Source organism: Psammomys obesus, unplaced genomic scaffold (genome assembly GCF_907164565.1).
Source record: "Psammomys obesus unplaced genomic scaffold, mPsaObe1.curated_primary_1811, whole genome shotgun sequence".
Taxonomy (NCBI): Eukaryota; Metazoa; Chordata; class Mammalia; order Rodentia; family Muridae; genus Psammomys; species Psammomys obesus.
Genome location: NW_026591598.1, coordinates 14,820,168 through 14,833,479, shown reverse-complemented (window position 1 = coordinate 14,833,479; position 13,312 = coordinate 14,820,168). Strand labels below are relative to the sequence as shown.

General features: G+C 57.5%; 1 protein-coding gene across 1 annotated transcript in view; it reads left to right on the top strand.

Annotated features, from left to right (window-relative positions):
* The window catches only part of Epha8 (EPH receptor A8), a 26,978-nt gene extending 15,237 nt beyond the window's left edge, over nt 1–11,741 (top strand). Inside the window, exons 4-17 of the mRNA XM_055611214.1 lie at nt 1,089–1,244; nt 2,538–2,873; nt 4,923–5,047; nt 5,159–5,321; nt 6,226–6,319; nt 6,638–6,705; nt 7,339–7,503; nt 7,667–7,852; nt 8,108–8,169; nt 8,687–8,896; nt 9,160–9,309; nt 9,393–9,583; nt 9,709–9,882; nt 9,988–11,741. Of these exons, the coding sequence (XP_055467189.1) occupies nt 1,089–1,244; nt 2,538–2,873; nt 4,923–5,047; nt 5,159–5,321; nt 6,226–6,319; nt 6,638–6,705; nt 7,339–7,503; nt 7,667–7,852; nt 8,108–8,169; nt 8,687–8,896; nt 9,160–9,309; nt 9,393–9,583; nt 9,709–9,882; nt 9,988–10,102 (2,195 nt within the window). The 3' untranslated portion in view covers nt 10,103–11,741. The remainder of the gene's footprint in view (nt 1–1,088; nt 1,245–2,537; nt 2,874–4,922; nt 5,048–5,158; nt 5,322–6,225; nt 6,320–6,637; nt 6,706–7,338; nt 7,504–7,666; nt 7,853–8,107; nt 8,170–8,686; nt 8,897–9,159; nt 9,310–9,392; nt 9,584–9,708; nt 9,883–9,987) is intronic.
* Nucleotides 11,742–13,312: the final 1,571 nt, after the last annotated feature.

The window sequence follows — 13,312 nt, the reverse complement described above, 5'->3', positions numbered from 1 at the left end:
GTGTGTGTGTGTGTGTGTGTGTGTGTGTGTGTGTGTGTGTGTGTGTGCAGCAGCATTTTTATTTGGAACTCCAAGGAGTGGGCAGGCTGGCAGAGATCCCTGAGCCTGTCTGATTTGTTCTTACCCCATCCTTGGGTCGGGGGCTTCTGCAACTGTCCTCGGTGACTCTCTCTTTCTCCCGAGTATGACTTGGCCGTATTTGCCTGCATCTCCTTCCCCAGCATGGGGACCCTGGAAAGCGGGCTGTGCAGTTCAATTCATGGCTGGGTCCCCCTGGGTCTGAAAAGGGCCTGGTCCTGGGTCTTTCTCCTGAGTGATCTAGCCAGCAACTGACTACGAGAAGGCAGGTGGGGCTGGAGGTCTGGTTTGAGGCTGCCACTGTCTCTCAGATGAGGTAGATCAGGTGACAGGCTCAGAAGGAGTAAGAGGAGACCAGCCACCAGCAGCAGAGGCGATGGTGTCTCAGGGTCGGGGAACTGGGGAACTTGTGAAGCATGAAGCATTAGGCCCCGGCCATAGACTTTGATTCCTTGGGGTCTGTTGTGGGGCCTGGGAGCTGGCTGTAGTAGGAGAGGATCCCTGTTTGTCCAGGCTTAAGACCAGGCCATGTGCACATCTTTTCTTTCTTGTCCACCTTCCTCCTCTCCCTCCTCTCAAGTCACACAGTCGTGGTGACAAGCACCTGACCTTTGATTTGCAGCTGCTTGGACCCCTTTGGAAATCTGAGGCTGAGGAGGGTGGGTGATTTAAGGAACTCAGTTGTGTCGCTTTGGGGTGTCCCTGTTGGGATGGGAACTCATATCAAGGCCCTAGCTCAGCTCCATGCAACCTTGTGGAAGGCAGATGCCCTCTCTGCACTCGGTCCCCCCCCGATTGTTGTTGGGGATAACAGCATTGTGTTACAGAGTGGATGCCCTGGTCCTCCAGGACCCATCACACACACACACACACACACACACACACTCTCTCTCTCTCTCTCTCTCTCTCTCTCTCTCTCTCGCACACGCACACACAGACTCAGAGGGAGCCCCACCCTGGAGCTCTCTGCTGGGCACCCAGCTTGCCTGTAGCTGTCTTCTCCTCTACAGCCTGTGAGCTGGGCTTCTACAAGTCCGCCCCCGGGGACCAGCTGTGTGCCCGATGCCCACCCCACAGCCATTCTGCCACTCCTGCGGCCCAGACCTGCCGTTGTGACCTCAGCTACTACCGCGCGGCCTTGGACCCACCATCAGCAGCCTGCACCCGTGAGTACTGCCTCACAGCTCTCCTGGTAGGATGCTGGGGTTCAGGAGCTAGGTGTTTTGTGTTTCCCCGCCTTCTCTTCAGGGACACCCAGGAAGCTCCTTTCCTCCTCCCCTCAGTCTTTCAGGCATGCCTCCTGCCTGGAGAGAGTGTGGTTCTGTGTGAATATGTTCCATGTCCCCGAAGGGACTCTGATGGATACAGAACACTCTTGGCACTGCTGTTCTTGCTTGGCCTTGGCCCTTAACCCCCATTGGCCTGGGGCTCAGCATTCGCCAACCCCTGCTCTCACTGCCTGATACAGAGGAGCCTGAGTGATTCTACCTTGAAGCTGCTGCCTAGATCCTTCCTTTCCTGTTCCTCTCATCTCCGCCCAGCCCCAGGGTCCCTGCACAGGCAGGCCAGTCCTTGAACATGCTCACACCCCTGGGTGCCTTACATATACATGCCAGTCATTTCTCCTTAGTGGGTCCTGCCCAGACTTGAGCATTGTCCTCATATGGGACCTGCTAGGGCAGAAAGAATTCCTTCTCGTCTGAGGCGAGCCCAGCTCCTGGTCCCAGGCATGTGCCTACATCTGGCTAAGCTATAGCTTCTCCCCTGTCCGAGCCCATGAAACAGGGCCTAAAGCTGCCAGCTGGCCTAAGCCTGTTAAGTCAGGGCTCTTGCTGTCTTATGCCTTTGGCTTGGAAACTCTGCATACTTCAAGAGCCTTGAGAACCCTTCAAGAACGGTTCTGAGAACATGTACTTCCTGTCTCTCAAAGCCAAGATTCCTGGCCTGGAATTATGAGCCCTGAGGTCCTCTACTGACTGCTCAACCCCTCTGAAACTTCTACCCAGTTCCACGATCAGCCCAAGTGAAGGGGCCACCAGCCTTTCACTCTACAGAGTCTGTGCTGGCCAGCCTGCGCCTATATCCCCGGGCTGAAGCAGGGATACGTGGTACCCTATAGCCTGATGGCTCCATGGCAGGCTTTCTGCGCCACAGAGTGCCCAATGGCATTTTTCATTAGCACAAGAATGGAAGGGTGGGGGCTGGCAGACATGATTGAGCAGTTTACACATAGCATATGTGTTGTGGGCACCCCAAAACTCTGCAGCGCCCTCCAGCTATCGGAACACACACTGTGCCCTATGATATGGAAACTCAGGCTGGTATCTCAGACGCCCAGACAGCCTTCGCCCTGGCATCTTCCAGAGGATCGAATAGATGTGACTTCCTAGTTAAGAGGCCCCAGATACAGTGGGGATCCCAGGCCAACTCCACCCCAACTTGTTACTCTCTGCCCTCAGGGCCACCCTCAGCACCAGTGAACCTGATCTCCAGCGTGAATGGAACATCCGTGACCCTGGAGTGGGCCCCTCCCCTGGACCCAGGCGGCCGTAGTGACATCACCTACAACGCAGTATGCCGCCGCTGCCCCTGGGCCCTGAGCCACTGTGAGGCTTGTGGGAGTGGAACCCGCTTTGTCCCTCAGCAGACGAGCCTGGCACAGGCCAGCTTGCTGGTGGCCAACCTGCTGGCCCACACGAACTACTCCTTCTGGATTGAGGCCGTCAACGGTGTGTCCAACCTGAGCCCCGAGCCCCGTAGTGCTGCTGTGGTCAACATCACCACGAACCAGGCAGGTACGAGGAGGAGCCCCATTTCCCCACCCCCGAACCATTGTTTCTCTCGGCTCTTCCTTTCCACCAGGACCTGAGCAGGGGACCTCTTTGACTGTAGGAAAGCAGAACTCACCCTGTGAGTGGCAGTACCCCAGAAAGCACAGAAGCAGCCTTCACTTGCGGGTCATAAGCCTGGAGTCTAGCACTTTCCCTGCCTATATCTCTGCTTTTTCTCTCGTGTAATGGAAGCTGCAGCACCTGCCTTCCATACTGGGAAGTCTTAGAGAGAAGGGAATGCTCTCAGTCCAGCAGCTGCCAGGAAAGCCTCACTCTAGCCCAAGCCTTGAACCCACAGCAAGCCTTCTGCCTTAGCCTCCCAAGGGCTGGGATGACAGAGGTGTACCGTCATCCCAAGTTTGTGCAGGGTTGAGTATCGAACCCATTGCTTCACACATGCCAGGCAAACACCCTACCATGCCCTTAACCCTAAATGTCATCATTTCAGTGACTATTTCCAGAGCCATGTGGTATGGCCATATTGGGACTATGTCCATTCACATATTTCTGGGCATTTGAACTGAGTTCAGACCCTGGTGGTTCTTTCTTTCCAAACTCATGGGGAGAGTCCTGCCTGTCGATGGGCAGCTTGCTCCTAAGAGCAGCCAGGAGCAGCTTTCTATGACTAGTCACCCTGGAGCCCCCTAGTCACCTAGGACCCCTGGCTTCTCCCCTGCCATCTCCTCCCTAGCATACATAGGCATGGCTCAGAAACCTGGCACCACGTAGAGAGTCCAGCAGCCATCCTTCCAATGGTCCGGTGGCATCTATCTAGGACACACACCCTTTCTCCCCATCTCCCCACCCTCCTGTCCAGCAGTTTCAGAAGCAGCAGACCTGTGCGTGAGTTCACAGTCCTGCCCCGCCACCTGTCTGCAGGAGCGTGAAGGCTTGTGGCTGTCTGGACCAGGGTGGGGGAAGAGCAGAGAAGCCAGCAGTGTCTGGACAGCACCCACTTTAGAGAGACACATCACTATCCACTCGAAGCCCCCACCCCCACCCCGGGTCTCATGCGCTGTCCCTGTGGACAGTCCTCTCCCACAAGGCTCTCCTCACAGAACTACCTCAACTGCACCTGCCGGTCCTTTTCCCACCTTGGCACCATGGCTACACGCATTGGGTACCTCTCCCTTCTCCCTGTCTTGTGCCCCTGGCCATCATCTGCCTGCCAGCCCTGGTCTCCTTAGAGCAGTTGGCTCAGGCAGCCATAAGTGACTTGGCCGGTCCTGGCTAGTGAGAAAGAAAGCCAGCGCAGAGCTGTGAGCTCCCAAACCTGACTCCTGCATTTCAGGTCCTTCCAACTATCCCTGTATGGGCCTCCTGACTTTTCAGAGTCTCTAGCAGCAGCAGCGTCTATTGGGCACAAACTGTATGCAGTTACTACCTTCAAAGAGGGCCCAGGCTTGCCAGAGCAACAGGACACCTAGACATAGGAAGAACTGGCCAGTCAGGGTCCACTCTGCAGTCCAGGATGGCCTTGACTTCACGCTGGTTCTCTTGCCTCCACCCTGAGTGTTGGGGTTACAGGTGGGAGCCATCATGTCCCGCTTTTGTAGTTTGGCCTTGGATATGGCTATATGTGTCCTTTGAGCAGACTCAGGAGAGCACAGAGCACCTACAGATGAAGGCAGGGGTAGGGGCAGGGCATCTTCTATGACCAAAGAACCCCTGAACACACAAAGCCTGCTCAGCTCCTACCCCTCACTGTCCACAGCTGCCCCAGTTAGGACTTAAGCCCAGAATCCTTCCTCAGGCATACCTGAGCCCCTGCTATACCCAGACCTATGCTCAGGGTGGCAGTCCTGGGGGACAACCAGGACCTGGACACAGCTGCCCCGAGGAGTGATCCAGAAGGCAGCCGGTGTCAATTCAGGGCATGGGGCTGCTGATTGTTTTGCTGTAGAAGCAAGAGGGTCACCAAGCCGAGCCTGGAGTCCCAGAGGGGCCTGGGAAAGATGGGACAGGGGCCTGGGCAAGGCCCATGCCAGGCCTGATGGGTAGCTGCCGCCCCAGCCCCATCCCAGGTGGTGGTGATCCGGCAGGAGCGGGCTGGGCAGACCAGCGTGTCACTGCTGTGGCAGGAGCCAGAGCAGCCCAACGGCATCATACTGGAGTACGAGATCAAGTACTACGAGAAGGTTTGCGAAGGTTCCCAAAGGTGGGTGGGTGGGGAGCCGACGGGTGGCCTCGGGCAGTGAGGAGGGCCTCAGGGCCCTCATGGCCTCACTGGCCTTGCCTTCTTCGGGCAGGATAAGGAGATGCAAAGCTACTCTACCCTCAAGGCCGTCACCACCCGCGCCACCGTGTCAGGCCTCAAACCAGGCACTCGCTACGTGTTCCAGGTCCGCGCCCGCACCTCAGCAGGCTGTGGCCGCTTCAGCCAGGCCATGGAGGTGGAGACCGGGAAACCCCGTGAGTACAAGGAGGAGGAGGGCTGGGGGAGCCCCAGTGCTGAGGCCAGGAGGAGGGTGAGCAGAGAAAAGCCTGTGGCTATACGGGCTGGGCCCACAGGACTCTGCTCTTAGTTCCCCTCCCAGAGGGACTACAGCAGGCAATCCTGTCACTTGCAGGCCTCTCCTGAACCAGAGAGAGGCCTCTTCCAGCTGACCTTACGGGTGTCCCAGGGATATCTCTCTGAAGCTCACACTCTCCACAGTCTCTGGGACCCACAGCATCCACACCACTAGGGGTCTTTTTGGAAATTCTAGTCACCAGGCCAATGCCCTAAATCAGAAACTCTCAGAAGGGACCCAGCAGTTAAAGGTTTGCTCAAACCCCAGGTTGGGAGACACCAGCTTAGAGGCTTCTCTATTTGCCTACCCCTGGCTCCAGCCAGCCAGCCAGCCTACCACACTGCTGGACAGAGTAAGTGTCCACCTGTGTCTACTCCCTTGCCACCGGTATGTCCTAAGTATTTATAGGTCACCGTGAGACCGAGGGGAGCAATCCTGTTCTTTCCATTCCATTTATCATGCGGCCTCCAGTGAAGAGTTCTCAGAGCCTCTGGTAGGCTGCAGTAGTGCCAGGACCTACCTTTCAGGGCCGAGAAGAGGGTCCCCTGAGGCTAGCCCTCAACACACTCGCAGTGCTTCGAGATTGACAAGTAGCACGGGTGGTTTTCAGCTCTTCTTTGTTTGGGTCAAAGGGGCAAGTGACTGTCGCCAGCACGCAGCTTGCACCGGTCCTCAAAACCAGCCGCTTCCGCAGCGGGAAGCCGGCCGGCCGGGCAGCCTGGCTGCAGCGACTCCAAGCCCAGGGTAGGGTGGGGTGGGAACAGAGCTGGCTGGTGGCTGCAAAGGGCCAGGCCTTCCTACAGGGCCCCGCTACGACACTCGGACCATCGTCTGGATCTGCCTGACACTCATCACTGGCCTGGTGGTGCTCCTCCTGCTTCTCATCTGCAAAAAGAGGTAGGTGCTCCTCTGCCCTACCCCAGCTTCTACCCAGCCGCACAAACCACGCCCAGCCACTACTCAGCCGCGCCCAGCGGCACCTTAGCCACAAGCTGGCCCCACTCAGCATTAATAGACTATAACTGTTTTGGGGCTGTTGGGGCTGGCACCATGGGCCGAGCTCTGAGTCTAAAAACAAGGACCCTCCCCTGCAGACTTAATGAGGGACAAGAGCCAGCCTGTTGGGAGAGGGGGACTCAGATTCACTTTCTGACTGGGTCTGGGCCGGCCCGGCCCCAGCAGGGCGGTGACTGCCTCACCCTCCACCCCATACAGGCACTGCGGCTACAGCAAGGCCTTCCAGGACTCAGATGAGGAGAAGATGCATTATCAGAACGGGCAGGGTGAGTGGGCAGCCTGGCTCGGCAGGGCCCGGCAGGGCTGGCGGGTCCAATGTGGGGCCTAGAGGCTGAGGCTAGCTGTTAGAGACCCCCCTTGCCGGCCGACAGCCCCCTGGAGGATGCCAAAGGCAGGGAAAGTCACAGCTATGTCTTCTTGCACCTGCGTGATTTCCCTGGTGGGGGTTCGTGCTGTCTTGGATGATAGCCCTGCTACAGAGAGCTTCCCAGGATCCTGTCGAGACTCCGGGAAGCAGGGGAGACATGGGGAGACCTCCCATGTCCCATCACCGTACCCATTAACGTCGGTCAGAACGCTCCTTCCCACGAGGCTCAACACAGCCTTGGAATTGAAGCCAAGGCAAAGCTGCCACCTGTGAACTCTTTTTCTTTAGCACCCTAAGAGCAATTTTTAAGGTCCCAGAGACTCTGGTGGGGGAGGGGGTGACGGAGAACAACGTACATGTCAGAATTAACCAGGGACCCGGAGACAGAGCCACGCCATAGGCTTCACTGTGGGGTCCCTGCCGTTTAGCGCCATATCTGGGGATTCCCAGAGATACCCAAGCCCCCTAGAAAACTTAGGGAGAGGAAACTTCCTCCTTTCCTCATTGAGAGCCCTTCTCCTTGACTCCTCAGCACCCCCACCTGTCTTCTTGCCCTTGAATCACCCGCCGGGGAAGTTCCCAGAAACCCAGTTCTCTGCTGAGCCCCACACCTACGAGGAGCCAGGTCGGGCAGGCCGCAGCTTCACCCGAGAGATAGAGGCCTCCAGGATCCACATCGAGAAGATCATAGGCTCTGGTGAGCCCCAGAGGCTGGGAAGGAGAGGGTGGCCTGGGTGGGGGACCCTGGCCAGAAGGAGATGGAGTGGGGGTCCTGGTGCCCCTGGCGCTGGAGGCTTGGAGAGAGTGGGCCCTCGTGGGAGATGGGTCCCACTGATGCTTGTTCCTTCTGGGCCCCACAGGGGAGTCGGGAGAAGTGTGCTATGGGCGCCTGCAGATGCCAGGCCAGCGAGACCTGCCTGTGGCCATCAAGGCCCTCAAAGCTGGCTACACGGAGAGACAGCGACAGGACTTCCTGAGCGAGGCGGCCATCATGGGTCAATTTGATCACCCTAACATCATCCGCCTTGAGGGGGTTGTCACCCGAGGTAAGCGCCAGACGAGGGTAGCTTCCCTTATGGGACACTCCTGTCCAGACAGGGATCAGGCTTATCCCCGGGGCCATCCTGACCCTGTCACTATGTCTCCCATCCCTAGGTGACCCTAGAGCTCCCAGAGCCCAGGACCCCAGTGGGACCCTAAAACCTGACCTGACCCTCGGGTGGGCAAATGTTCTTAGGGTCCCCTGATCAGCAGCCCTGGCCACCCACACACCAGACCTGCACCTCCCCTTCCCCGTTCAGGCCGCCTGGCAATGATTGTGACCGAGTACATGGAAAATGGCTCTCTGGATGCCTTCCTCAGGGTATGTCTGTTCCCGTTAGGGGAGGGGCGCATGTCCATCATTACCGCCCACACGGGTGGGGTATGTTCGCTTGCTGTTCACACATGAAGGTTCAGCCTGTCTGCTGAGAGTTCATAAGCAGATCCCTCATCCCACTCAAGCTTGCTTCTCATGTACATGGGGAAGGGGCTGGTAGGAGGGGACTCTTAAGGCTAGATGGCCCCTACCACAAAGGTCCCACTGTTGTAAGGGCCCCTACTGCTCCACCCCACCCGTGCCACCTGCACCACCAGCTGGGAGGAGGGGGCTATATTTCCAGCTCCCACTTCTGGGTATTCACTGGGAACTGGCAGACCTGGAACTTAACATTTCTGGGTGTCCATTTCCCCAGGGAAGATGCTTCCAGGAACCTAAGCAGTCAGACGCTTCACTCTGCCCACTGCAGAGTCGCATCTGGTCTCTAGGGCACAGGGGAGGTTTCCCGGCCCTGGGCCAGGCACCGTCTCAAAAGCTCACCCCACTCCGTGTCCCCTTGCAGACCCATGACGGGCAGTTCACCATTGTCCAGCTGGTGGGCATGCTCAGAGGGGTGGGCGCTGGCATGCGCTACCTCTCAGACCTGGGCTACATCCACCGAGACCTGGCCGCCCGCAATGTCCTGGTAGACGGCCGTCTGGTGTGCAAGGTGTCAGACTTTGGGCTCTCAAGGGCTCTGGAGGACGACCCCGAAGCCGCCTACACCACCGCGGTGCGTTGCCAACCCCCTCTCGTGGGCAGGGGGTATAGGCAATTACTTCTAAAGCTTATTGGGCAGTCAGCCATGTTTTAAGGTTTTCCACCGAACACAACCGCGTGCTCTCAGGGTTCTTCACGCTTGTCTTGCTTATTCTTGTAGTGGCTCATGGAGGTGGGTTCCCCTGGAACACAGGTCCTTGGGTGGTGGGATGGGAAGCAGGACTCTGCCTTGGGACAAGCGCAGCCAGCCCCTCAACATTTTCGTATCCATCCCAGGGAGGGAAGATCCCTATTCGATGGACCGCGCCCGAGGCCATTGCCTTCCGCACTTTCTCCTCAGCCAGCGACGTGTGGAGCTTTGGCGTGGTCATGTGGGAGGTGCTGGCCTATGGTGAACGGCCCTACTGGAACATGACCAACCAGGACGTGAGTCTGGGGCCCAGGGCTGGGATACAGATGTGGGTCCTCACCAGGGAGCCCAGCCTGAGCCCAGCGCTGTGTCCCACCAGGTCATCAGCTCAGTGGAGGAGGGTTACAGGCTTCCGGCGCCCATGGGCTGCCCGCGTGCCCTACACCAACTCATGCTGGACTGCTGGCACAAGGACCGTGCCCAGCGGCCTCGCTTCTCTCATGTCGTGAGCGTTCTGGATGCCCTGATCCACAGCCCCGAGAGCCTCAGGGCCACAGCCACAGTGAGCAGGTAACTTGAGCCCTGCACCAGCCCCACTGCCCCCTCCCCAGCGTCTGGCTTTGCGGGTCCTCTACCTCACGTAGGGCTGGTGACCAGAACCCTGGCAGGCTACTCACGGAACTCTCTGCTCCCAGGTGCCCACCCCCTGCCTTTGCCAGGAGCTGCTTTGACCTCCGAGGGGGCGGTAGTGGCAGCGGGGACCTCACGGTAGGGGATTGGCTGGACTCCATTCGAATGGGCCGGTACCGAGACCACTTTGCAGCCGGTGGTTACTCCTCCCTTGGCATGGTGCTCCGCATGAACGCCCAGTGAGTGGCAGGGCGGGTAAAAGGGTGCGGGGCAGGGGAGAGCAGTGTGCTCAGCTCCCGGACTCCTCGGGCCGAACTGGCGGACCTCCCTCGCTTCCTCCACAGGGATGTGCGCGCCCTCGGCATCACCCTCATGGGCCACCAGAAGAAGATCCTTGGAAGCATCCAGACCATGAGGGCCCAGCTGAGCAGCACTCAGGGGCCGCGCCGCCACCTCTAACTCATGGTCCCTTGGCCCTGGTCGGACCAGCTGTCAGGGGCTCCGCAGGGGCTCCCTGGCAATCAGGGCAGCTCCAGGGATCTGCCACAGGACCTCAAGTTACAGGGACGAGTTACCTGGGAAAGGTCCTTGGTGCTCAAGGTGGAGAGGTCACATGACCTCTGGGACCTTGTGGCTTCCAGAGCCTGGGCCCTCCAGCATCAGACACAAGCCAAGAGTGGCATCGTTCACCTCGCTGTGTGTGCATGCATGCATGTAGGTGATGGTAAGGGTGTCCTGGCAGCTGGTGGAAACAGTATGAGATGGTGTCTCTGCTCCCTGTCAGGCCCCAGCACGGATGTGTGCAGGTTACCACGCGTGTGCTTATCTACCGGGGCAGGAACCACACGTGTGTGACCGCAGATAAGACGTCATGAATGAGGAGGCGTGACAGAGTGTGAGCAGGGAATCCGAGCTGACGCTGCCCCGTCCCCAGTACCTGTGAGGATCAGACAGAGGCTCACAACTACTGCCCTCCAGTGCTCAGAGACTGGAGCCCCGGCTGCTTCCGAATCACACCAGCACCAGGCCCACCGTCGAGCCTGGGTGAGCCCACCACGGCTATCACCACGGCTATATCTCAGGACCAGGCCTCCTTCCTACTTGGGGGACCACCTGCAGCCTCTGCCTGGCTCCCCCTGCTGCTCAACAGGAAAACAGGGTTCCTGGCCAGTCCCTCTGGCCACCTTCCATGGGGGGTCACAGCAGAGTATGGGATGCCCTCGGGGCGGCTTGGCTGCCTGGCCATCCACTCTCATTGGCTGTGATGCCTCTTTCCAACTTCTCACTGCCCATCCCTGCCACCCCTGCCCATGCTGGGAACAGGAGCATGGGGCAGACTCTAAGCCCCAAACCCCCTTCCTATACCAGGTGGGGATGCCCAGAGAAGGGGATGCCTTGTCTGAGGTCACATGACAACCAAATTTCAGAGTTGGGGCCCTCTTCCTTCCAGCCGTGGTCTGTTCTTCTCACACTCCCTTCCCCCCACCCCCAGACAGCGAGGATGGGAGGGGCCTGGGAAGCTCATCACCCACAGGCTGACACCCCACCCCCGTTACGGCCCACCAGGGTATGTAAATATCTTTTTTTCTACCATGTCAGAATATTTTTTTTTCCTCACTCCTGACAATGCAAAAATGGTCTTTAAAGCACATACAAAGCACCCCGGGTGAGAACGCCCCATCCTGGGGAAGGCGGGGCCCAAGGAACCCCAGCCCAGAGGAAAGGGCGGCCCCCTCCCCTGCCCAGCCCTGCCCATAGCCAGCACAGCACCCCGCGAGACACCAGCACTGAGCCCTCTTCCTTCTGCAATAATTCGGGGGCCTCAGCCCCACCCAGGTGCCGCGGCCAGCTCCTGCGCTTCTATATATTATAGTACTATGTAGCCGAGCTGCCCTTCCTTCCTATGGAAGTGGGAAACGTGGTCAGGACACAAGGGGTGAGGACACCCCGTCTTCCACCCCACCCCACTCACCCAGTGTCTGGGCTTAGGATCCTCAGGCAAGGCCCCTGGGGTGGGTCCCCCTGGGGGGTTCTGGGGGCTCTCTGTGGCTCCCATCCTGAGTCTGGAGGTTACCTGTGATGAGAATAAATTCTGTCTCATCTTTGCCTGTGCATCCTGTTTTATCCATCCGGCACCAGAAATTTGCATTTCACGCCAACAATATCCCTCACAGCCCTCTCTGTTCCATGAGAAATTGGCCTTGGAGAGAATGGCCTGGCCAGAGCATAGTCTGGGGTGCTGATGGAATGAGGCCCGAGCGCTGGGAGGTGCACGCCTCCCCTAGGCTAGGTTCTGACTCCACAGCCACAGTCGGGGCTCATCCCCCAGCCCAGTTCTCACAACGATTTTGCCTTTGCCTGACTCCTTGTAGGTAAGAAACACACCCCCTAGTGGAGAGTGATAAGAGGAAGGAAAGGTTCATGGGAACAACTTGCTGGGACTGTAAGGCAAAGAAGAGAAACTGAGGCTCTAGCAGCAGGAGCCATTGTGGTCCAGCAGGCACCAATGCTGGACAGGAACGGACAAGGAAAGAGTGGGACTCAGGCTGTCCATTTGAGCCAATGGCTTGGGCTTTGGGGGAAGATGCCTCCATGTTCCTAGAGATGAACAAGTGAAGGGTCTCCAACTGAGGAGGGAGAGTCCTCACTCTCTAGCTCCCTCTGATGGAGAAAGTGGGAACAGAGGAACCAGAAGTGAGCAGTCATGCTCAGGGGAGCCTGTGTCCTGTGCAGCAAGAACCTCCTGTGAAGCCAGACCTGATGGAACCCCAAACCAGCCCCAGACCTCCCCGTGGCTCCCGCTGCCCAGACTCCATCCTTACACACTAATCACCCACCAATACTTTACTCACACACTGGGTAAAGTTTCAAAGACTAGCCACCATGCAGAGCATCCAAGAAATGGGCACAAGAGAGTTAGAGGAGGCCAGAGAGAAGCATGCCTGGGGCTGTCACCAAGGGTTTCCGGCAGAAAGAAGCATTTTGTTTGGCATTAAATGATGAGGAGGGCTGGGTGGTTGATTTTTCTAGGTAACCAGTGGCAGAAAGCGTGGAATGCAAGGAGGAGAAGAAGCAAGGTGGGCGCAGGGAGTGGGGGAAGCCTGCAGAGGCAGAGTCGGCTGTGTCCCTCCATTTTATTCTGCACCTTGCCATTTGAACAAAAGGCACACTGGCATCTTTCCTGCAAAGTGACAAGGCCGGCTGAAGATGTACGTGAAGTAAGGAAGAACCGGAATGGCCAAGATGGTTTTGGAAAGGAACAAGGAGGAGAGGCAAGGAAATTCACCCCAGCAGTGCTGCCTACCATGAGAATGGGAGAGTTTGATCTAGTCCCAGCCAGATATCAACATATGAAACAAACAAACAAACCAGAGAAGCAGCTCCAGAACAGAGCCTGGCACACAGGAGAGTTTGACCATGGCAAGAGTACAGCCAGGGACCATTTAAGGATGACATCAGGGCAACTGAACACTGCAGAAAAGGCAAAACGGGTCCCAGCTTACGCTACTCACAAAATAAATTCCGGGGTGACTATGGTCTTAACTGTATAAAGAAAGCTAATTAAAATGTCAAAGGAAAACAGAGAGAGGAGAAAATACAGACAAGGAATAAAAAAAAAAAAAAAACAAATGATAAAGGAAAACATGACAAAGCTTAATCACTTAATCA